Below are 24,905 nucleotides of genomic sequence, written 5' to 3' on the forward strand. Positions count from 1 at the left end.
AGAGCCTCGGCGCGGGGAGGCTCATGCTGGGGGAGATGGGAGGCCCTGGTTTCGTTGCGTCAACTCCCCTCCCCCCCGGAGTGGGTGGTGGTGCGAGGTGGCTGGTGCTGCATCGCGACGGCAGCGCCTCGGCCCTGAGCCGGGGCGGGGGCCGTGGACTTTGACGGTAAAAGTAAAGGAGCTGTGTAGAAACCGGTGCACCGAGTACGGAGCTCCCTTCTGAGAAAAAAAAAAGTGCCTTTTTTTGGCATGGCTCTAACCGTTCTGAAATTCAGAAGTCAGCAGGTAAATGCAGTGTATCGATGATGTAAGTCATCTGTTAGCATATATAATAAGAAGTACTTGTGACTCAGCTTGTTGGCAGCTTGCAGGAGACAGATTTTTGGCAGCAGAAATATGTAAATTGGGGATGCATCAGAAGCCATACATAATGTGTTTGAGATCCTTGTCTTCTTTGCAGAATTAAATAAACAAAAAAAATCAATCCTGTATGCTAGTTAAACCAGTGTTAGTTCAGAGTTTCATTTTTACAGACTTCATATGTAGTACTGTCTTAGTGTTTGATCTACCCGACCAAATGTACAATTTCAAAGGATACGGTTGTCAGTTTCTCCCCTTGGGTCCCGAGTTAGGGTTCCTAATGTTTCCGCTTTTGCTGATACACAAAATACATGCAGGTCTACCACCAGTTAGCTAAGAGAGCATAAGCTGTTGACAAGGCTCTGATTTATAGAAAAGGATAATCAAAACCTATCAGGCTCATTTCTAAATATATTTTAAAGGCCTTATTGAAAACGAGCAACTCATTGAAAGCTGGTGCACATATTATTTGTATTTTTAGATCATTTATCCTCACTTGACATGATCATAATAAGTTTATAAAGGTCTAGAACTTTTGGAAGACCGATACTGTTCTTAGACAGCAGAGTATTCTGGTAATATGTCTGTAATCTGACTTGCCTAATTCTGTTTTCATTTTTATTAGTGGGTACTGCTGACTTTGGTAGTTATTTTCTAAAGCCTTAGGTTTTAGCACAGTTATTCTTGGATTTCTTTGAAACTTTCCCTCCAGGACATCACTTCAAAATGACTTGATGGTTTCTGGATTAGGAGGAAGAGAGGGTGGGCTGAAACTTAAGAATGTGTAAACCCATGCTAATTGGCAGTTGCATTTATTTTGGCAGAAGTGTTTTTACCACTTTTATGTATGGAGAATGCAGCATCATATTGGTTTGCCGATTCTGGTTTTGCTAAAGTCAAGTACTCGGTGTGCATTCTCCAACGTGTTTGTCAGTGTTGCCATTTTGACTGCATTAGTGCCAATCATGTTCACGAATAGCTGTTAGGTACTTGATATCATAGGATGAAGGGGTCCGGTCCTTGTTGTTTGGGAGCAAACAAATAAATTGGTGTCTAGTCAGAATGCAAGTATGTAAGCACATCTGACTGATCTGGAGAAAGCTATGGGAAGCTTTCAAAAAGCCCTTTTGGAAGGGCTGACCTTAAAGTAATTTGTAGCAGTAGACTAACTGGTAGCTCTTTCTGTATGAGAGTGAGATACCTCCCTTTGACCCTTAGACAAGCTGCTGAATCTACCAGTCTTTCAGAGGATAATACCTTTTATTAGACTCCCTCGATTCTAGGTAACTTTTGAAGATTCAAGTGCATAAAGCTATAGTGAAACTTATGTTTGATGGAGTTCAGCCTCAGCAAGACACTCCTATGTGGCTGGAAAGATATACAGAGGAGTTCCTGTGCTTTAATGCACTGTGTGCAGGTTGAGCATGTATTTAAATAAGTAACATAGCTGTTTTTAAAGGATTTTGAGCTCTAATCTGTTGGGGTTTGTTTTAGAGTGGGTTTCAGTGTATTAGTTCTTCTGTTTAATTACTGATATTTTCACCCAAGTTTACATCAGGGGCTTAGAAAAGGTGGCAAATGTGGGTTTTTTGTTTGTTTGGGGTTTTTGTTGTGTTTCAGTTTGGTGGGGTTTTTTGTTGTTTTCCTTTAAAAGAAACAACAACCCAACCCTGTCTAGCACAGTTTAAACGAAGCCAAAGATGTAGTTGGTATAACTAACCAATGTTCTGATTGCACTGGAGTAGTCTGGCTTTGCTCTTCATTTGATATCTTTTCTATCTGTCTGGTTTTTTCTGCCTGTTCACCTTCATAGTTCAAAGTTGTTACTTCATATCTCTTGTCTCTAAATACCCTTTTTTGGATGCCTGCCAAGCCACATAGTTCTTTTCTGCCTTCTTTCTTGAGCATATTGTGCACCTGCTGTTTTACTCTGGTTTTTTTGAGATTTCCTTTTTCCTTCTCAATTGTTAGCTTTGGATATGTAGGCCAGCCCTTCTTCTCTGTATCATATCCCGGAAAATACATACAGGTCGTCTACTTCTTGGTAGGCTTTTTCTCCAGAAAGTCTCTACTACTTCCCCACTGCATTGTAAGAGAACCCAGAAAATAAATTTGAAAAAGCATTGAGAGTGTTGGGTTAGGACTAAAGAACTGCTTTTTAGCCTGGAAGGGAGGATCCGCCATGGATTCCTGGAATCAAAGCTCAGTGCAAGGTAATACTAGACACTTATGTCCTGGATGTTATGAAAAACTGCATTACTTTGTGAAGGAAATCACAACATGACAGGGGTAATAATGTTTAAATGCTAGATTTATGGCAGTTATATAGCATGCTACAAGTAAAACAACTTTTTAAATCAATGCTACCTCATCCCTTTACTGCTAGCCCTTTGCTTTGGATTATATATGGTTTTGAAAGTTTTCTTTAATAGTGAGACAGACAAGTTTTTTCAGTACAGCTGATTTGCATTTCCATTTTGCAAGTTAACCAGATGTTTCAGTACTTTTTTCAGTACTTCCTCTTATAGGTGGAGGAATAAATAATAGGGGAAAAATGTATTGCAGAAGGGAAATTTGAAAACTTATTAATGAACATGCTGATAATGAAGCAGATACAGAAAGTTATTCATACTAAAAGGATGATTAAGAGCATAGAAGAGCATAGAATGGTTTTGGTTGGAAAAGACCTTTAAGATCGTAGAGCATAGGCATCGATCCAGCCCTAAGTCCTTCACTAGACCATGTCCCTAAGCACGACATCTGCTTGTCTTTTAAAAACCTCCAGGGATGGTGATTTAAGCACCTTCCTGGGCAGCCTATTCCAGTGCTTGACAACCCTTGCAGTAAGGAAATTCCTCCTCATATCCAACCTAAACCTCCCATGGTGCAACTTGAGGTCATTACCCCCTGTCCTGTCACGAGTACAAGTCTAGTTATGAGGGAGAAGAGACCGATACCCACCTTGCTACAACCTCCTTTCAGGTAGTTATAGAGGACAATGAGGTCTCCCCTTGGTCTTTTTTCCTCTATTAGAACATCTCTAAGTTGTAGAAAATGAAACATGTATGCTTATCTAAGTTAGATGATAAATTTACCTTTCTCTTGATAGAGGTGGCCTCAGCAACATGTTGTTTCAGTGCTCGCTACCAGATACCATTGAGACGGTTGCAGATGAACCACGGAAAGTTCTCCTGCGCTTATATGGTGCAATCCTACAGATGGTGAGTATGTAGAGTGCTTTGGGAGTGGGAGGGTTTCTGTAGCTTAATTGTAATTTGTTTGGAGGTCTTCATTTGTGACACACTGCAAATGTGTGCTGCTTTATCCTTTTGGGAATGTGGTAGTGGTAGTGGGTAGATTGCTAGCTTAAAGCAGGTTTCCTTATAGTTTGTTATTGTCTAGAACTTACACTACTTTCTATACAGATCCTGACTGGCGTGTATCAGCTGAAGGCTCATTTGCTGTCCATTTGATCAGTAATGTTTTGTTAATGGTGTTAAGTTTGGACTGTGGTGTTTCAGAAAAGTTATTAAAGTTTGCTTTTGTACAGTATGTAGGACTTTGGCATAACTAGCAAGACTGCAAGAGGCTAAACCACATAATTTTAATCATGGCAGTGCTTATGAATCTTGGAGAGATTAAAGTTGAAATTTTTGTCAAACTTGTACAATGCTCAAGCATTTATTAGAGATCTCATGGGTAATTTTGTGGCTGGAAAGTTTGATCTATAGTATTAGAATGAAAATGAAGCACAAACATCAATACTGTACAGCCATCTCATTCCAAAACATGCGTTCCTAAATGTGTGATATGCCTTGTAGCTGGCATAGAAGCTTAACTAGATGTTTGTCAGACTCTTATGTTACTTTTATTTGGTTAGTGAAATGTAAATAGCATTGAAATTTGTCAGACCTTAAGAGAAGTGGTTGGCAAATCTGTTTCAAATTGTAAGGTTTAAAATCAAGAATATTTTGTAAAGGTGATCTCCTCTAAAGCTTACAGGCTGTTACCATAGGAGTATACAGCAGATCTTCTCTTACCCATTTCTGCTAGACACTTGAAAATATTGTAAATAAATAATATAAGTGTTTAACCTTACGAAAAAATTGCAGCTTCATAAAATTACATTTGGATGTTGGCATTTGTTTCTACTTAACTTGGAGGGTCTGTTTTTTTACCCATTAATGTGACATTTTACAGTACTCAGTCACTTGCTTTGAATAACTGATCCAGTATCTACAGGAGATTTACTGTCCCTGAAATTTCAGCCCATTCTTCCTGCTTTTGCTCCCTTATCAAATTTACTATTAAAAATCTCATTGAATGCTGTCACTTGACTGGCTTTGAAGTGTTCTTTTATGTATGTAAGGTATTAAATTTCCCATGGTAGCAAACTTTACCAGAAATATGCACAAGATTCCAGTGGCTTGAAATAGCATGAAACACTTGGCTACACCTCTGTGTGCGTGTTGGGAAAGTTAAACTGTTAAACAAGAAATTGTGCGGAAGTTCGTTAATTCAAGCTTAAACAATCTTTCCTTTAGTTTAAGAGAAACCAAAAGCAAAGTGAAAAAAATGGCAGTGAGAAACTTTTCAAAATTACTCCTACGCTTGATGCTAAGAATATTTTTCGTAATTATTAATGGCTTTAATGTAATGCTGGCTTAATATGTAGATGGCTTGAGTAGGAACGTGGGCTGTAAAACTTCTATAGTGGTAGAACTTCTGTTGCCCAAGAAGAAACGTGGCCTTTCCCCTATTTCGAAGGAAAAGTAGACTACAATTTGGTTGCCCTCCTCTTCCCTCAGGGTTTTTTTTTTTAACTTGCCTTTTCTGTACCCCTGTCCACTGAAGAAATCAAAATAAAATTGTGGGCTCTAAAATCAGAACTAATTTGGTTTGAAAATTGAAAACATGTTCGTTAACTTTCTAACCTTTCTACTCTTGGTGTTGAAGGATCTTTTGAGATGTCTAACTTCCTTTATTTCCGTAGTGGCAGTGAAATGACTGCTCTTGTTGGTGCAGTTCACTAAAGGTTAAGTAAGCAGAGAAAGTCCCAAGGTAAAACTTTCAGATTGCATTGAGGTTCACAATTTTTGTCGGCAAACATTTGTCTCTTCCAGCCCCTCTAGATTAAATGCAAGTTAAAATATAAGCAAACTGTTTCTTGGGGTATTTTGAAAAACGTCGCTTAGGATTCTTATGAATTATTGGGTGGCATAAGCAGAATCTTATGACAAGCCTGTTAAGAGGGAGTAGCTTGACATTTTTTAGTCATGTTGCTTGAGTTTAAAGCCCTGTAGAAATTAAGGGACACTGCTTTAAGTAAGTTGAGTTTGGACACGTTATGCTAAAATCATGACTTAATTCTCAATGACTTAATTGTAACTGCCACTGGGTATTAGTAGTTACCATTTGTTTGTTTGAGCCTTTGTAGCATGTTTTAACTCTTGTCCATTTTACTTTCTGTTGAAATTGGAGCACAAAACAGTGATAATACTAGTTCTTCTTATTCCTTTATTGTAAATACTGTAGCACCAAATTGTTGTACATACAGAAGACAAGTTTACGTTAAAATTTTGAATAGAAGTGAAAAATGGATACCTGATACTAACTTAAGAATGAATGATACTGGTACCATAATTCTTTGAGCCACCTTCTAAAGGAATTTTTTTTTTTGCAGTTTGAAAAGAGCCCCAGTTTGCTTATTATGAATCTTGGAAGACACAAATGTCAGTACATGAAACTCATCCAATATAAACCATGCCAGTTGGCTAAAGCTGCCACACAGGGAAGGCTTTGTGCCTTCTTCTGTCATAGCTGATATGTTTAAGCCAATTTTTTGTGTGCATGACTGTTTTGGGGGGAGTTGGGGGGAAAAGGAATTAAACTGGCTTGGCCATTATTATGAATGGTTGCACTGGCATGGATGTTTTAAAAAATCAAGGACTTCTCTTGAGTATATCCTTGAGCAGAACTTTTTTTTACGGCAAGTATTTGTGCTTGTGACAGGTTAAAGTACTAACCACATTAAAACTCAAATGTTTGAGGCACAATGCAGATATGTTCTACTTGAAAAAAGGGAATGTCTTACTCTGCTTCACTTATTCTGGCTCCAGCTTAGCTGCTAAATTTAAAGGGCAGCATTGAAAGTAATACTTCCTCATGACAAAATGTCTTTTAACTGTTGGCTATATGAGTGTTAAAACAGCTCAAACAAAAAGTTGTCCAGCAATATGCCTTTTAATCTCTAGACTTTAAGATTGGATTTCATATGCAGATCACTAGTATTTCTACTGAAATTCAGAACAACCAGAACTTCACATCTTAGAAATGCCGATAGGACTTCATTATAAGCTAGCATCAACAACAACGAAAAAGCAGCTCAAATTAAGATGAATTTCTTTGAAGTTCACCCTATCAAAAGGTAACGTGGGGATTGATTCCCATTTTTTTACACATGTCAAAAGAACCTTGAACTCTGATTCACTGGGACTCTGTTACTTTGCAACAGCCAGACCAAAATCTTGTATATAAATGAGGAAAACCAAACCAATATACCTAGTGTACCTCTCTGATCTCTCAATTTTATGTGAGCAGATGCGAAAGAAGTATAAATGGTTGCCACAGTTCTGTGGTCAATCTTTTTTCATACCTGCCTTGCTGCCTTTTATTTTTTGTAACTAAATAAAATACAGACTGCTGTGTAACTGTAATTATCAACGTCTTCTGTGGTTGTTGGTGTCCATGTCTGTTTGTAGCATGGAGTAACTACAAATCCCTGGCACTGGCAGACGGCTTGAAAGAAACCAAGCACCTCTTACGGGGGTATATTTGTGTTGGGTGGAGTTAAGGGTATTCTGGGGGTGATGTACCACTTTAGTTGTATATGCATGTGTTCTCTGCTGCAGGCTTGCCCATGCGATCGTGCCTAGAGCACTCTGGTTTCCAGGTGACAGACACGATTCACGGTATAGTATGAGATCTCTGAAGTTGGAGCATTCTCTACGGCTTTCATTTTCTTTAGTACTGGATTTCATGGCTTAAAAAATAAGGCTTTAGAAGCACCAGCCACTGTCTGTGCATCTGAATGTTTACAATAATAACAAAATACCAAAGTACTGCCCCTTCCTTTCCTCTGCTCCCTCATAAGAGAATGGTAACTTGAAATGAAGAGGATTAGAGATGTCTCTGTGGCTTTTGCAGGGCTTGAACTGGGAATTCTTCTTCACATGCTAGATTCTAAGGCTTCAGCAAATTAGTATCAGCTCCTTCACGTCTGGCAAGGATCACTGATCAAAAGCAGACTCTTAGAAGCAGAAATAGTTATTGCTGAATCTAAAACTGTTTATGTTCCCATACCCTGAAGTTCAAATCTGTGTCTTCCAACAGCTTCTGCAATTAAGAAAAGTTTTCCCTGCATAGATTGCTTCTAACCTCTCAGGCAGTTCCTTGTAATGTTGTGATTCTTTGGGGTTTTAATTCCTAGGGATTTGTCTCAATTAAAGTACTGCAGTATTTTGAAATCTTAAACTACTAAAACTGAGTAAACTCACACAAATTTAGTTGTAATGTAAGATTTGAATTTGTGGGCAGAGCTATGAGTTATCTGGGGAAAAAAGAGCTGCAAGTTTCTCGTCTATACAGAATTCTCCTGCCAAGCATCATCTTGAATTTTCAATACAGAGCTTATCTTCCAGCTATAAGAGAAATTATTTTAGGGTATTAGGGAGAAAATTACGAACTATTCAGTTTTGTGTCAAACTGCCAGATATATAAACACTGTCTGGTTTTCTTCTGGTCACAGATCAGATAATGCGGCATGTCTCCCATCTAGGACTTTGTCGTGGTTTAGGACTGAGCTGGCCACTAAATCTTGGACAGATGCTCTCTATTAACCTTTCTCCCCTCCCCAGAAGGGAAGAGAAAAGAGAATAAGGGAGAGAGATTTATGGGTTGGAAAATAAAACAGATTTTATAACACAATAATCCTAATACTACAGGATAATATTGTAAATAGGAAAATAATGAAATATACACAAATATGTACAAATATATACAAAACCAATAGAAAATCCTCCCCCCAATGATGAATACGTCACCAGAGGCTCTGCAGAGCAGGGCACTGGAAAAGTCCCAGACCAAACTCAGCAGCAGTGGGAGCAGGATGCAGAACACACGAATCAGGACTGGAGGCAGACGAACCAGCAGGTTCTGCTCGGACTTTGGCCATTGCAGGATCACCACACGGACAGAAGGGTCTGAGCTGGAAGGGCTCCAAGATGGAAGAAGGGCTGAGACCCTCATGATCCCTTGGCGTTATACCGAGTATGACGTGTGTGGGATGGAATACCTCCTTGGTCAGTTTTGGGTCTGCTCTCCCCCGTAGGCGCAGACACAGCACCCATGGTGAGACAGCTGGTCTTGAGATATCACTTGTAGCAGCACATACTGGAAAAACATGCTGCTGGTTTTCAGCAAGTTCAACCACTTAGAAGAGACTGAGCTGAAAAGTAGAATCACTAAATAGAAAATTAGTTCTATTTAGCTCAAACCAAGACAGACTTTCATCTTGCACCTGAAGCTTCCTGCCTTAAAATCAGTTTGTGTTCACAAAGTAGACTCCATAAAAACTTCTGTTGTCTCTGTGCATACAGCTGTCCTCCCTTACTAAAGTTGTAGTGAACTTTCTTAATCTGCTTTGAGAATAAACCTTCCTGAAAAAAAACTCACAAGAAACCCCATCAAACCAACCACAAAACAAAAAATGTACCAACAGAAAATCCAAAACTAAACAAAAAAAGCCCCAAAAAACAACAACAAAAAAACCCACCCCACAAGCTAACAAACCACTGAACAATATCTGAAGAAATCTTAAAATATGTAGAACTCGGGTCCATTTCTAGTTAATCTTTCCATATAGAGAGTGTTTAAAAACCTCTGGGAGTTAGTCATTCTCTTATTTGGGTAAATAAAATCTCCTCATTGCTGTTGAAGTAAATAGCTCCCAGAATTGGACTTAAGTGGGAGTGAGCTATGAGAGTTTATGGAAAAACTGAAATTTTGATTGGATTTTGATTGGTTAGGCAAGAACACATGAGCTAAATATGTAGATCAAATACTTCATGGTATAGGATGTTTCACTTTGAGCTACAGTTCGCATAGGTGATTTTACAGTCAGAAAACAATCAAATCCTACCACTTTAACATCTGTTAAACTCTTAACTTCTGTTATATAAAATTGCGCCCTGCTTACTAAATTCTCCTCGACCACATGCAGTGGAGACTTTCCTAATTCTAGGCTGAGTATGAGGCCACTGATGAAGACTGATCCTCTCCAAGCTCCCATTCGTATTTGCCAGTTAGTTATGAATTACTTTGTATTCATTCTCCTCTGGACACTAACGCTCTATGCTGAGGGAACAGAAAAGAGGAAGGGGTGCTGCAGAAGTCTCCTTTTCTGATGACTCTGCAGTACACATCCCTAACTGTCTCTTTCTAATGGCACAGTAGATGCCATTAGGCTATCTCCAACACTAATTTGAGGTGTACTCTTAGAACTGGCTAGCTCTTTATACAGTATGACTCCTGGAAAGTGGATGCCAGTTCAGGTTCTAGGGAAAAGCCTAATCTGCTTACCTTCTGATGAACTGAACCGTTCTGAGAGCACCATTAATCAGGAAAGACTCCTGGATGGTGAGTAACTTTCTGACTGTTCAAGAAAAATCTAAAATGCAAGAGTGGTTTTGATGTAGGACATGCTTGTTCAGAGAAGCCCTCTGTAAGTTACTATTGAGTAGTTTTAGCTTTAGTGAATATGTTTTGACTTTATTAATTTCATTGAAAGGAATATAAACGTATAATAGTTTTCATATTGTCTTGTTTTAAACTCATTATCCTAGTGGAATGGGAAGTACTTGCTGAAAGACCATCGATTCATGTTAACTATACTTCTTCTATAGCTTCTGAAATACTGTAACTGCATAGCTTGTATAAATCATTAGCTTGTTTTATTGTACTTAAGGCAGCTGCTCTTGCTTAACTGTATTCCATTAAGTTCATATTTCCACCCATGTTTTGGACATGTTAGAGCTTTGGAACAGAAAGGTATGCACATGGTTCTATGAATCAAATGTTTTTGTTGAGGAGGTGGAGATGCAGGCTACCTTTATGGGCCTCTAAAGTTAGTCTGGTTTAAACAGTCGGGGTGGAATTGCAACATAAATAGCAGCCACAAACTATTGCTAGTTCTGAGCAAATATTTGCTTTCTTTTCTCCTTACCTTCAAGCCCTTTAAAGGACAAGGGTTTTATTACATCTTGAAGTTTAAATGTGCAGCTCTATTAAAAGCATGTGCCATTGAGGGTTCATTTGCTGAGGGTATGGTTTGATACTCTGGACCTGCATTATAACGAGTATTAACAATCCTAGCACAGTACGTTATGCGTGGAATTCATTAAAGTTTTGCTAACTGCAGTTCTTACTGAGATATCTTTAGCTTACATGGGCAGTTTGAAGAAAAATCTTGGGTTTGCACAGCCAGTGGTATGTTATACATATAGCCTAGACAGCACACTGTAAGTAAGGAAATTCTAGGCACGAGAAATTAGGAAAATAAGGTAATAGAAACAAGCCAGTGCTTTGCAAGCTTCATAACATGCCTCTTCTAATAGTCCTAAGGCTTTTATGTAATCTCTGTAGTGTGTCTCAAGTGCTTTACCTGCAAGAAGAATATAATCTCAGATGTCTTGCAGAGGAACTTAATGTTCTCTGAATTACAGATATTCCTCTAAGCTTATGATATATTGAAATCTATTTTGAAATAGTGAAAACCAAGAAAAACATACCTAAAAATCACCTCTCAGTCTATTTACAGGAGTGGCTTGGCCTCAGTGGCACATCCTTTTCAAAGATTTTGAATTGTTGAAATAGTGTGATGGTCAGAGGTCAGCTGGATACTAGTGCTGTAGCTGTCACAGATCAAGACAGTGTTGAGACACCTAGTTAATTGTAGCTGGCACTTCTACTCCCGTTGTTCTGGTGGTTACAGGTTAATAATGTTAAATTTCATCTTCTCATTTTGTTTGCTTTTTCTCATTCATAGAGGTCCTGTAATAAAGGAGAGTCTGTACAGTCTCAGAAGGAAAATGAATTGCAAGTGAGTAATTAAATCTGTTTATTTCACAGAACTTTATAGATGATAGAGAAATACTGCAATCCTGCTTTTCCTAAACCAGTAGTTATTCCACGTGGTGGCTGGGCTGTGTTTCTAGAAACCATAAACAGAAATCTGTTTGCTCATAGAAGTAAGTGTGAGTGTTTATGCATAGTTTGGAAGGATTTAAGCATTCCACATTAATAAGAAACAGCAACAAATTACACTCTAAATGGTTTCTTACCATTTCTAACATTGGTATCTTTACCACTATTTCTAATACTAGGCTCTACTCCCTTTAGTAAAGGAAGATCAATACTGTGCTTTGTCTAATCTCTGTTTTATAATACATTGATTAACTCTTCTGAGGAAAGTATATGGAGCTGGAGAGAATTGCCTCTTGCACATTGTTTCTGGTTAACACTGTGCTTGGATCATCTGTGTCCTGCAAACATTAAAGTTCTTGCATTTGGAACATTTCTGCTCGCCCAGCATCATATTTAGCTGAGTGTAATTTTTCATAAAGTCATCTGAACAGAATTTGGTAGTTTAGATTTCTACATTGGCAATATTTGTGTGTTTTCAGTAAGGGATAACATGGCAGCATGTTAGCCAAATGCTTTGCTTGTTATGTATTGGCAGTGATTGGGGAGAAGTACATTTTACTCATTTGGTAAGTGCTGCTTTTCCCCCCTTGTATTTTATGCCTTCTTGATATGCCATCTGAAACAGTTTAAGGATTTGTTGTTGTTTTTTTCTAATGAGTTGAAGCTGTTTTTAGAATTTTTGTTGTTGAGTGACTGCTTTTGAAGTCTTGTTGAACTTTCAGTTAAGCTTACTGGAGCAACTTCAATCAGTTGAACAAAGACTGAATTGAAACACGTACTGGTTTGATTCCTCAGTTTTTTCCAGCGATGAAAAGTGGAGGTGGCTTGATTTCTCCTCTGCCCCAATCCAGTAAAAATGGTTCCTAAAGTTATAAAAGAAAACAAAAATCCAAACAAGCCCCACCCTAGGGCCAGCAGGTCATAGAAGTTTTGCAGTACAGGATGCAGCAAGGCTTCAAAACTCTTAGTTTCTGAAAACAGTGATTCTATGGTGGTAAGTTACTGTTTTCTGCTCTTTATCTCATAGTGCTGAGCTTCACTGTTGGATCAGTGTACTCAAGAATTCCAGTCAGGATGGATTTGTTAATTTTCTTGAGCCTAGGTAAAAATTGTAGGTAGGTTTGATCAGAAGAGTTAATGTCATCCTTTGGAGAGAAGAAAAACCTCTTGGAAATCACCAAATGTTCTGGATCACTGGCAAAAGCATTGCAGCTGTTCAGAGCTGCCTGGTGTTTGACAACTCTAACTAGAGATAGGATAGTCTTCTGACAGCTCATAATGTCTTTTAAGAGGGATTATCTATGTTTTACCTTGGTTTTGATGTAACTAGTGGTCATTTTCCTCAAAATACTACTATTTCATGTATTTTACAGTGACCATTGTGTTGAAGCAAGACTAAAGCAGAAGCTTCAGTTCCTACTGAAGCATAGAAAGGCTTTTGATCTCTCCTTGCCTGAATGCGAGTTGCATACTGGAAAAGTCTGTAGAGAGTTTTTTTAATTCTTAGGCTTGAAATGCAACGTTGAGCTCTGAGTATTCATTTAGAAGTGTGAGTTTTCAAAACTTCTCCAGAAGCGTGTTTTAAATGCAAGTGGTCATGGTGACACCAGTTTGAAGCTGATTAAAATTGAGAACTTCAGAGCTTTAAAACAGGTTGTTGTTTTGGCAATATAAATCTGTTGCAAAGTACTTGAAGTCACTGATTTACTTAGTTAACAATGATTGGTCCTTTAAAAAAGTCATCAAGGGAACATTTAACTGAAAAGTTAAGATACTTAGATTTGTTTAGTGTCCATATGAAGTATGCTATAGAATTTTCTTAAGTCCTTTTAGTGTGTGGAGTAGAGACCTGGTAAAAGGTCCATCAGGTGTTATGAAGGAGAAGCCTTTGTGCCTAAGATACATAGATTATTCCAGAGCTCTCATTGGACTTGTTCTCAAGTGACCATTCTGTTACAGTAGAGGAAGTTCTTTTGGGGCTCTAAACTTTTTTTGACTTCTGGGAGTAAGGCCCGGGAGCATTCAAACTTGAATATTCTTGTAGTGCTGCTTTTAGATATGTGCCTGTACTTTTTGATCCTGAAGCAGATCTTTCATGAAGAGATGCAGCCATCCTTGTTAACACTGCTGACACAGAAGTTTATAAACTTGCAATTGTGTAGTTGTGAATCATCTGAAGGTTCTAAATTTTTAAGCATGTCTTAAAGGACTGGGGCTAGGCAGACATGTGGAGGAGTAACCCAGAAGTGCACTGTTGAGTAATTTCACTATTTCTGTTTGTCACTTCTGATGCATTAAAGGGCATCTTAAAGAAGAACATGCATGTGGTATGTGGAAAAACATGACCCCTTTAAGCTCTGCTAATGAAACAACTTCAAGTTTTCATCTCTAAGTGAAGGACCATAGAAAAAAGCAATGATTGTAAACTGTTTTGGAGCTTACTTTTGTTAATGGATCCTAAATTTTCTTTGACATTTCTTAAGATGAAGTTACCAAGCTAGGTTGTTTCAAGGAATCTTAAGAGAATGCAGTCAGGAAAAGAAAAACAGATTATTTTTTTTTCCTCCCTTTCTGTGGAAAGTGGATCATGTTAATAGGATATTTTCAGAGATTAAGAACAATTGAGTGATTTTAGTTCTGTAGGGCGTTGTTTCTTTTCCTTGGCTCTTGCTGTTACACAAGTATCATGAGTTGGTTTTCCAGTAAGATGTGAAGACAAGGAACTGACATGTTAATGGGAGCAGTCAATAGGACCACTGTAATCAGACTTTTAAAACACACTGGTGTTTCACCAGGCACAGACAAACTCAACATTGGTTAATAATAGAGTAGACATTCTGTAACTTCTATCTAATTTGTTTTTTGGTATTTGGCATTAGGCTTCACAACTGAACTGAAAAGTTCAGATCTGTGGTGGTGAGAGCATGTGAAATGATTAAAAGTTTATGGTTTTGGTGCATTAGTTCTGCTTCGAGGATTTGAGGTGGAAAAAGTGGAGGATATGGATGCAATACATTCATAGGCAAATGGTCTTAAACTCTCAGTTGTTATTCTTGATGACTCTTTTTATTGAAGACACTTCAATACACTTCAATATGAAATGCTATAATTTCTTAAGAAGGTGCCAGAATGATAAGATGTGGGCCACTAATGAAAAAATTTATTGATGGAACTGTCTGGAGCGTACTCAAGTGGAATTTGAGTGGGAAGAGTTATTTACTGTCTAAACTGCAGTGTCTGCGCTAACACAAAAGGCACTGCAGTCCAAAATGTCTGAGAGCTTTCTTAATTTTTTGCTCCTCATTATAATGCATTTAAGTGTCATGAGTCAGACTTTGGAGATGAGTGGCTCAAAAATTGAGAGAAACTTAGCAGGCCTCTAGGGTTTGACTACAGCTGGATTCCGGTTGACATGATACCTAGAAGTAGTGATTTATAAGGCAACTTCTGTGTTTACTTACAGCTAATCTTACCCATCAGGAAAGCTATACTTCAGTGAATTTTTTACCTGTATTGTTGAGACATATTTCATATTTATATTAATTTTTAAACATTCATTTCAAAAAGCTGCTTATGATTGTTATGAGTTTATTGATGTAAGGAAAACCTTGAAGAAAAGTTATTGAAACTTGAGGTATGTTTGGAGATGGAAAAGGAAGAATGTTCACACATACACGTTCCTTGGCAGGAGTTTAAATGATTCTCTTTAATAAATAAATAAACTTAAAAAAAAAAAAGGAGGACCTAAAATGTGCTTAATGGAAACAAATCCTAAGTTATTCTTCTAAATGAAAAACAGCTTAGTTCAGTCATTCACTTCAGCCACTTGCATGGTTAAAAACGTCCTTTTGTGAGGCACAGTTCCAAAGTGTGTTAAAATAGTCAAGGATAATATTTATAGTTCCTGTGCTGTGCTGCAGTTGGATAAACTCCTTCAGGAAATGAATTTGCAGAGTTTGCACAGGTTAGGGAGGAGAGGAGTGTTTTTGTTTGACCTGGGCCACCAACAGTACCTGTTAAGTAATACAGATTTTCCTCCCCAGCTTTAAACGTGAAAGCAAAATATTTGTATTGCTCTCATGCTAACTGCGAATTGTTATTAGTCAAGAAACTTTGGTTAGTAAAACGTTGAGTCTTCTTTTTAAAGCTAACCCTGAAATTTCACACTTTGTAGCAGCTTAGCTGTTATCTAAGTTCATTTCTGTACGAGCGTCAACTAATGCTTTAAATTGCTTTTGTAGGGGGCAGAAGCCATGGTTCTGGAAAGTGTTATGTTTGCCATTCTTGCAGAGAGAGCTCTTGGCCCAAAGCTGTATGGAATCTTTCCACAAGGGCGACTGGAGGAATTCATTCCCGTAAGTCCTGTTTGTGATTATTTAGTGGGCTGGTAGCTGTTTTAATTGATCATAACAAGAAGGTCCCTGGGCTGCCCAGAAAAGCAGGGATGTGGGAATGGAATACTTTGTAGCCTGTAGTAATTGTTAGCTGTAATTTGATACAATTACAGTGGGTGTTGGAGAGCCCAATTATAACTCTGACAGGGAGATATATCTCTTCAGCTGTAGCAGAGACTAATAAATGAAGATAAAAAGCCTATTAGACACTAAATATAGCATTGGAAGCTATGGAGTAACACTTTCCTTTAGCAGCAACAAGAGCAGATGCTTTTGATGTTTTTAAATATTTATACCCAGTCTGTTTTGAAGATACGCGTGTGAGATGCGGTGTTTCCCAGGTATTGATGCAGACGAGAATTGACTAAGTCATAAGCAAGCTAGGTTGGCTAACTTGGCTTTTCCAAAGACAGCAGTTTTGTAAGTTCATTTGGGATAAAACAGTGTATTGCTTGAGTACTATGCCAGTATTTTATACTATATAGAGACTAATGCTAGTGTTCGATTAACTACGATTAACTCTATTTTAAAAATACTATATATTGTTACAGAGCAGGAAACTAAGTACTGAAGAATTAAGCTTACCCGACATATCTGCTGAAATAGCTGAGAAAATGGCTAGATTTCATGGGATGAAAATGCCATTTAATAAAGAACCCAAGTGGCTTTTTGGAACAATGGAAAAGTAAGTTGCACAATTCTTTGAAGTGTGGAAAAAGTATGACGTGTTGCAATTTTGATATGCAGCTCATTCTTCCAGAAGAAGAATCTTCCAGAACACAAGCTCTCACTGTACGCAGAAACTGTTTCATAGTTACTTGAGGAGCTTAAATTACCTTGAAGAATAGTAACATTTTCTTTAGTAACTCTTTTTAAATGTTCTTGATTTTTGGTTTAAATGGTTTCTTACTATGAGAAGACTAATTAATATACTTATGTCATAAATGCTGCATTGTTGTCTCTGTTTTTAACAGGTATCTAAATCAAGTGCTGAGGATTAAATTTACCAGAGAATCCAAAACTAGAAAACTGAACAAACTCCTCAGTTATAATCTCCCCCAGGAAATGAAAAATCTAAGGTAAGCTTATTTTGTCTACCACAATCTTCCAATCTGCACAGTTTCAGTGTGACTTTGTGTACTTGTTCAAAGACATTAAACAGTACAATACCCTATATTCATTTTACTTTACAAGTTGGGTATTGTTTTTGGTTCTGTAACCAACCTGAGTCTCATATGACTACAATTGATATGATCAGTTGCTGATCTGACTTGGTGATCAGTGAAGTCCAGCTTTGTTGTCCTGATCTTGGGCTCCTAATTGAGAAAATAGGGCCTTGCTAGAAATGCTTCAAATTCTTACCACAAGATCTTTCTTTGGAAGTGGAACTGAACTTAGTGATCTGTTACTTATGAAATCCTATATTGCTGTTTTCTAGAGCTATGCTTGAAGCTACTTCATCACCAGTTGTATTTTGCCATAATGATTGTCAAGAAGGTAAGCTGCTAATATTTTATGCACTATTAGGCCTTTTCTGGTCACTTGTTTGCTTTGAGAGAAGGTTGTCACATTATTGAGGTACTGCCCTGGCAGCTGACCTGAAACAGCAGCCTGTGCACTCCCAGCGTGCTACAGTTGCAAAGCGAAGTGCATTGGCTTCAGCAACTCTTCAGGCTGATTAAGAGAACATCTAGTATCATAACTGGATTAAGCCAGTTACTGCAGGTCAGTTGATGATGGGAGCCTTGAGTATTTTCTGTTACCTTTCTTAGCTGTCTGCAATATACATGATAAGGATACAATATACTTTAGTCCTTTTAAAAGAAAGATACAGGAAAAAAATACAGTGAATGATGACAATGGAGACTAGGGTAGTTTGACTCAGCAGTTCTCAGCTTGTACTGGTAAGAAACATTAGGAAAAACCTTATCTGCCTTTTTTTTAGTGCTCTCTCTGGGAGTCATGGAGGGAATAAGATTTTTTCTGAGCCTGTTCTTTTAAAGAGATGGAAAGGAAGCAGGTCTGAAAGTATTGGGTGTGCTGTGTTTGTGCTCCCTGTCACCTCTACAGTGGGTAAGCTGAGCTGAGCTGGAAGGATGCTGTACTAGGACCATATGCAGGGTTGTTGTGTCAGAAGTCCCGGGCTTGTTAGCTAAGGCTGAGGAATTGGCCTGGAAGAGGATTGCCCTGAAGGATAGGCACATGAGGAGAAAAAGCCACTGATCTGAGTTGTGAAGAGCTAGCTCAATAGTGAAGTTTGAAGTCTCATTGCTGGTGTGGCAAGGTGCAGTACTGGAGGAACCAAAGCTCGTGCTGGACTGCGGCAAGCTTTGGAACCTGAATTTCCAAGGCGGGTGTGGGCAGGATGCAAAGTACTGTGCTTGTTCTGTTGGTACAAGAGTATGGCGTAGAGAACAGATGTACCTGTGGAGAGGGGACAGACTATTATAGAAATTGTAATTACTCTAAATTTGTTTACTAGTTGGCATGCAGCAGAAGCAGACTTGATGTCTTTCAGACGAATTATAGTGAGAGAGTTGAAAGGCAGTTAATGTCCTTGTTATAAAGGAAAAGACTGAGCTTTTCTATAGGTACCATTTGTGCCATGTATAAATTAGCAAAGTGATCAGCCTGTGGCTTTCAGGCTGCTGAAAAACAGTTCCTGTCCCAAGTGTTGTGTGATCAATGATAGTGCTATGCAGGCATGGAGGATGCTGCATAATTTAGATCTCAAGCTATAGGAAAAAAACTATTCAGCAAGGGCTGCTAAGGCTCACAGTGTCACCTGAATTACCTGCAAGCTAAATGCTGTAGAAGCAGGACTTTTGGGAGCACAAATCTACCTCTGCCTGTACAGAAGAAAACTTTCTTGCTTTCAGCTTTGCAGGTTTTATAGTACATATCTCAGCTTTCAATGAGCTGATATACAACCAGTGGTTTTTCCTGTCATTCTTCTGTGCAAATACAAGGGATAACTGGGATTATCAGAGCAACATTTCTTAAGGTAGAATATTGTTTTTCTGTAGTTTTCCTGGGATTTTACTGAATATACTGTATTATCTTCACATTTTCAGGTAATGTCTTGCTTCTGGAAGGCAAAGAGAATTCAGAAAACCAAAAGCTGATGCTCATTGACTTTGAATACAGCAGCTATAATTACCGGTAAATTACTTGATTTTCTATTCAGCAGGAAGGTCTATTACTTTCTACATGCTACAGTGAGAGCAAGTGCTGCACTGCTGATTATGTCTGTTCTAGTGAATTGCTCTGTTAGTGGTGGAAAGCAAATCTAACTAGTTGAAGCACCTCTGGTCCTGTTGGCGTTGGGTATAGGCATACAGCAGTCAAAGCTGTTGGAACTGGAACATAATGGAACCCTGAATTCCAGCAATGTGAAAGAGGGATAAGTTAAACACTTTGAGTGTGACCTCTTTGCCTGCAATAATGCTAACATCAGAGGTGTGTCTGACTCTGTGCTGAGATGTAGTGGATACTCAAGTATTTTAACCGTCTCCATTGGTATAAAACTTGGTAGCAAGGTTTAATATTTTCATGTAACTGGTAGCTTTCATTCTTAGCTGCCCATTTTTACTATTAATTTACTAATTGGTTTTAATAAGTTCCAAAAGTTGTATTCTAATCATCAATTCTCTACCTCCTTTAGCAAAACCGCAGTAAGTTCTAAGTAGCCTTGTGCTTTTACACTCAATCTTAGGTTTGCTTAAGCACAACTGGATTGCTAGTATGCAAATATTGAGGTACTCAGTCTTTATCTCTTTCAGAGGATTTGATATTGGAAATCACTTCTGTGAATGGATGTATGACTACACATACGAGAAGTACCCGTTCTTCAAAGCTAGTGTTCTTAAATATCCTTCAAAGAAGCAACAGGTAGGCACATAAGACATAATTAATAAAATGACAGTGTCCACAGTCTTCAAATCTTAACAATCTCTTCCAGTTCTGTTTTGGACTTACTTTATCCCAAGACCTTTCCTCCATGACTTCCTTAAATATAACACTTTCTGTAATCCTGGCTACCTTTGCTTTAAAAGTCACAGAAACTTCATAGTAGCTACTCGGAATACAATATTTACTATGTGTCATGTAGCTATCCACCACAAAAAGTTCAGTAGTTGTGGACTGCAGCTTTGAAATTAGTTGGCAGTAGCAAAGCGTCATCTTTTGTCCTAATATCATGTTTTTTCTTAAACCAGATTTCCAAGCAATTAGTAGAACCACCATTAATGTTAAAGCTAACTCCAGCACTGTTTGTTTGGAAAAAACAAATGACAACTTACTAAAAAACCTGCCTAGCTCTGAAAGAAGCAAATATGTCTTGAGGCAAAGAGTTGTAACTCTGTTTGTTGGCATTCCAGCTTCATTTTATCTCCAGTTACCTGTCTGCATTCCATGATGGCTTTGAAAATCTGAGCAATGAAGAGAAGTCCAAACTAGAAGAAGAAGCATTGATAGAAGTTAACAGGTAACTTGTCTTTCACAACTGTATCTTGAAACTTCCACTGTGATACATATACTTTTATACCTCACTGGGTTGAGAAACTTCAGCCAAGAGAGATTCTAAGCTCTAAGATTCTAAGCTCATATGTGGTGAAGAAAAACCTGTCCATTGTAACCTCTAGATGTGTGGTATATACTATTATGGAGTAAACAAAATACTACTGCATTGGGAAGCTAATGGAATTATTTTTATAGTGTCATACTTGAATAAAAGACATGTACTTCTGCAGATTAGGGAATACTGTTCTAACATACTGAAATAAGATGTTGTGACTTAGCTGGATATTTCAATGAACATAGCCTTGTAATTTCAGGTTTGCCCTTGCATCACACTTCTTCTGGGGTTTGTGGTCTATTATACAAGCAAAGATCTCATCCATTGAGTTTGGTTACCTGGTAAGTTGTTTAGTCGTAGTTTCATGTAATAAAGAAATGTACACTGTAAGTAACCTGTGGTGTATTATCAGAAAGTCAATTAAATGACCTCTCACAGCAACTACTATCTTTGAAGTGGAGTAAAACTTTTAAAAATCAATTTGTTACTAGTCTGTGTTCTTTCCTTAAGAATGCAAAGAACATCCAAGATCATAAACTTCAGAAATTCTTCCCATTTACGTAGAGAGACTATAGTGTCAGGCCTTGCGGTGAAGTGATTCTTCTGCAGTAAGAGATCTCATGCAAGAGGGAAGCTAGTCTGCAGTGAGTGTGAATTTGGAAGCTGAGTAGTAAAAAATGTAATGACCTCTTGATATTCAGTGTGCAACAATATCAATACTAGGTTGCTGCTTGTACTTGGGAAACAGCTCAGTCTAATTCTTGATACATTTTTAGTATACTGTGAACTTTAAGGTACACTGACTATCCTAAAGAAAGTGTTACAGAAGCCATCGTTTTTTGTTTGGTTTTGTTTTGTTTTGACATGCTAGCAGCAGCTAGTAGTGTTAGAGTTTAATTAGATTGAGGAAATTTTAAGAGGCCAGAACACCTCTGGAGAGATTGTCCTTCCCAAATAGAGCTAATTAATGCATTGAGATGATGGATTAGGAAGGTAACACAGTTAATACCTTCATTATGCTTCTCCATCCCAAATAAGAAAAATAAGCTGGTTTTACTGTACTGAGTACTGAATGTTCCTTATTTCTGCAGGAATACGCATTATCCAGATTTGATGCATACTTTGATCAGAAGAGGAAGCTGAAGGTATAAATGTGGGAGCCTTTTGGTTACTGTATGAAGAGGGCAGCTGGACAAAACTTATACTGTGCTTAGGCTACTGTATCTCTAACAAAGATGTCACTGAATTCCAGTTCCTTGGGACGCAAGTGTACAGTACTGAAGACTGTCTAAAAATGACTTGTTTACAGTTTCGTAAATACTTGGAATGAGAATGGGAGGCAAAAGTAAGATACAACAGTGCAATATCTTTAAATCTTTCTGATCTAGAAGATATTTTATATTATGGGAGAAGCTTACGATTAAGTGTCAATACCACATGCAACAGTGTTACTGTAAGCACATTTTCTGGGGGATGTTGTTACGGTTTGTTGTAAGCAGAGCAGTTGTAAAAGATTATTCATTGTGGACGCTGCCTCTTAAAGAGAAGGGAAGGTGAAGGAGACAAACTGTGAAGTAGGCTTAAAATCTTACTGTGAGATTAGGTTCAGTATGCCCCATGAACACTATCTTCAAAGCTGCTGATACGTTACACCACTTTAATCATAAAGCAACTAAACACATCGAAGCAGTGTGCTTTAAAGTGTTACCTACGTATACATGAATGTTTCTTTTAAGCTGGTGTGCCTGTGAAGTATGAATGAACTTTGAGCTGGACATTCTGAAGGAGATTGTCTTGAACTGTTCATTCCACATCCTTCGAGAACTTACTTTAGCCCAGCCTGATTGTTTCTTAAAATGCTGTGTCCTGCACAAGGAGCTCTGTGGGCTGGTAGCACTGGGAAGAGTGCCTTTAATTGCTCTAGCAACTCCCCAGATAACTGGATTGGCATTGACAATACTTGTAATTGGAGCCCGTCTCTCTTCTTGCGTTGCCACAGTATATGGCTGTAAGAAATAGTAGAGCCAAAGACTGTGGAGAACACTTCAGGAAATTGCTGTTCTGCCCATCCAATGCTTATGTGGCTTGGGAGGTGCTTTTATTGCACCTTCAGTTTTCATTACGTTCCGGCAATCCAGTAAAGTGGAGCATCTTGTGGGGAACAATAACGTGTATATTGAAACTTGCATATAATCTGTGTACATGTCATCGGAAAGATTTGTTTAGATTTTTGGGAACTTGTTTATTTTGAATGTTACTTGTTTGTGCTTTCTAACACACTATTATAAATAATAAACTTCTAAGACTACCCTTTTTCACTTGTATAGCAAATACTGTTTCAAGCAGCTGAAAAAATGTGCAGCATTTCATGTACTGTATAGCGTAACTTGCAAAAGCTGTCATTTTATTCTCAAGTATAGAGAATAATTTTCCATACACTCAATTACTAATACTTTATAATAAATATAAAGCACTTAAAAAATCATAGCTGATATTCTTAAGTCTTTGTTATATTTGCAGGATAAAAATAGATGCTGTTTCTGGCCTTAATCTATGCTGGAAATACTTTCTTGTATTAGTCTGCTCAAAGGCAGACAATTTTAAGCTGTAAGTTTAATGCTGTGGGTTATACCTTCTACTTAAATGCATCTATATATGCATCTATAACTGAAGAGTAAATAGAAAACATGGGGAAGAAAGGCGGTTAGAGCAAGTGATGAAAAATGGACTGAAGATGAGTTTATAGTTTTAGAGGCAGGAATAGGTTTAGCTTTAAACACTTTATCTATCCAGTTAACTACTCTAAAAACAAAGGTAAAAGTTACCAGCATGTATTGAGTTTTACTGTCACACCAGATGAATTATTTGTAGTATGAATAGCCAGGTAATTTATCTGGGCTACTGAAGGCTTCATTTAACAGGCACTATTGCACACCGTAAAGCTACTGGGAATAGCAGTGGTAATGAAAGAGGTGGAAACAGTTTAGAATGATGCTTTGCAGCTAGCAGAAAAGGACTGATACATGTAATAGGTATCTTGATTCTGTAGGAAGCCTTGTTTTACAAGGGTAAGGTCAAGTTTCCAAGAAGTCCATGGAGACTGTCCTCTGACTCATCCCTTGCATTTAATGCTATTCAGAACTGAAAAGGGAAGACTCACAGTTGCACAAACTTTTAATTAAAGGTTGCATCAGATGTGAAACCCTTTCTTAGATTTGAGATAGCTCTTGGTAAACAAATTCTGAGAGGAAACTAAGCTATAAAGTTCCCTATCGAGACTGCTTCAGGTAAGTCCCAGAACTGCAGCTGCACTCCAGCATTACTGCTGTGATTTCTGAGGGCGAGGGGAATGGAAGGCCCTGAAGGAAAGCAAAGCATGCTGCTTGTGGCTTTTGCAATGTAAAGTTTTTAAAAGGGTGGGATTCCCCCAAGTGTTGTGTGGTTGGCTTAGTGAGGACACAGGTAAGTCAGAACTCATGAGCAGAGAGCAATGCTTAATCTCTTTCTGGTATGATTTGTTTGTAGATTTGCCTATTAAAGGCAAGTTCTTTACATTTTCTTCCTTGAGAACTTGTAGTAGAACTGAACACAGTTTTTTCTTATTCATAGTCATTGAACATTAAAGCTGACATAAGCTGACCAAGCATTTCTTTAAATTTATTGACACATCTGTAATGGAAAATTGTCTGGGTTTATTGTCACACTGTCCATTATCCTATTCATAACAGTGTAAATATAGTTCTTTAACTTCAAAATGGTTATAGTTGAAGTAATGTCTATCTGATTTGTTCTTCTTAAAGGCAGTCTAAAACTGATTAATCCTCCTTTCAGTTGATTTGTAAATACAACTTGTACTTGGGCTCTTTCTTGAAAATTGCTGGGTTTTCCACTTAGTGGATTCTTGTCTTAGCATCCACATTGCCTCACAAGTATCTGGTGAAAGGATCTGCTATCAACTGGTGAAAATGTGATTTTTGTTTTAAGAGTTAAAAAACCAAACCCACCTTTTACTTTTAAAGGAAACTATCACTTGTGTAGCCAGACAGCTAGTTTCACTTTGAGGTGATTCAGTGGGTAAACAGCATAGTCTAGGGTGTATCCCCATCACTCCTACAGCCGTTTGTAGAAGATGAAAATCTGAATGCTCAGGCTCAGGGAGAATTGTACCACTACAGCTCATTAAGGATCTAACCTTGCAAAATTCAGCCTGTGCAGTCTTAAGGCCGTAACAGATGTACTGCCATTGTTCCTTAAAGTGAAAAACATACAGGTATTTCTGGTCTGAGCTGGATACAGTCTGTTCATAAATTAAA

General features: G+C 38.0%; 1 protein-coding gene across 1 annotated transcript; it reads left to right on the forward strand.

Moving 5' to 3' along the window:
• Positions 1-2,542: 2,542 nt before the first annotated feature.
• CHKA (choline kinase alpha) lies at positions 2,543-22,016 on the forward strand. The gene is made up of 12 exons (XM_010184094.1): positions 2,543-2,573; positions 3,457-3,581; positions 11,465-11,518; positions 15,864-15,977; positions 16,568-16,701; positions 16,991-17,095; positions 17,455-17,513; positions 19,091-19,178; positions 19,799-19,907; positions 20,396-20,502; positions 20,852-20,933; positions 21,684-22,016. The coding sequence occupies exons 1-12, from the start codon at positions 2,543-2,545 to the stop codon at positions 21,741-21,743; spliced, it is 1,068 nt and encodes a 355-aa protein (XP_010182396.1). The 3' UTR covers positions 21,744-22,016.
• The last annotated feature ends 2,889 nt before the right edge of the window (positions 22,017-24,905 follow it).

Source organism: Mesitornis unicolor, unplaced genomic scaffold, assembly GCF_000695765.1.
Source record: "Mesitornis unicolor isolate BGI_N332 unplaced genomic scaffold, ASM69576v1 scaffold5895, whole genome shotgun sequence".
In the NCBI taxonomy this organism is placed as follows: Eukaryota; Metazoa; Chordata; class Aves; order Mesitornithiformes; family Mesitornithidae; genus Mesitornis; species Mesitornis unicolor.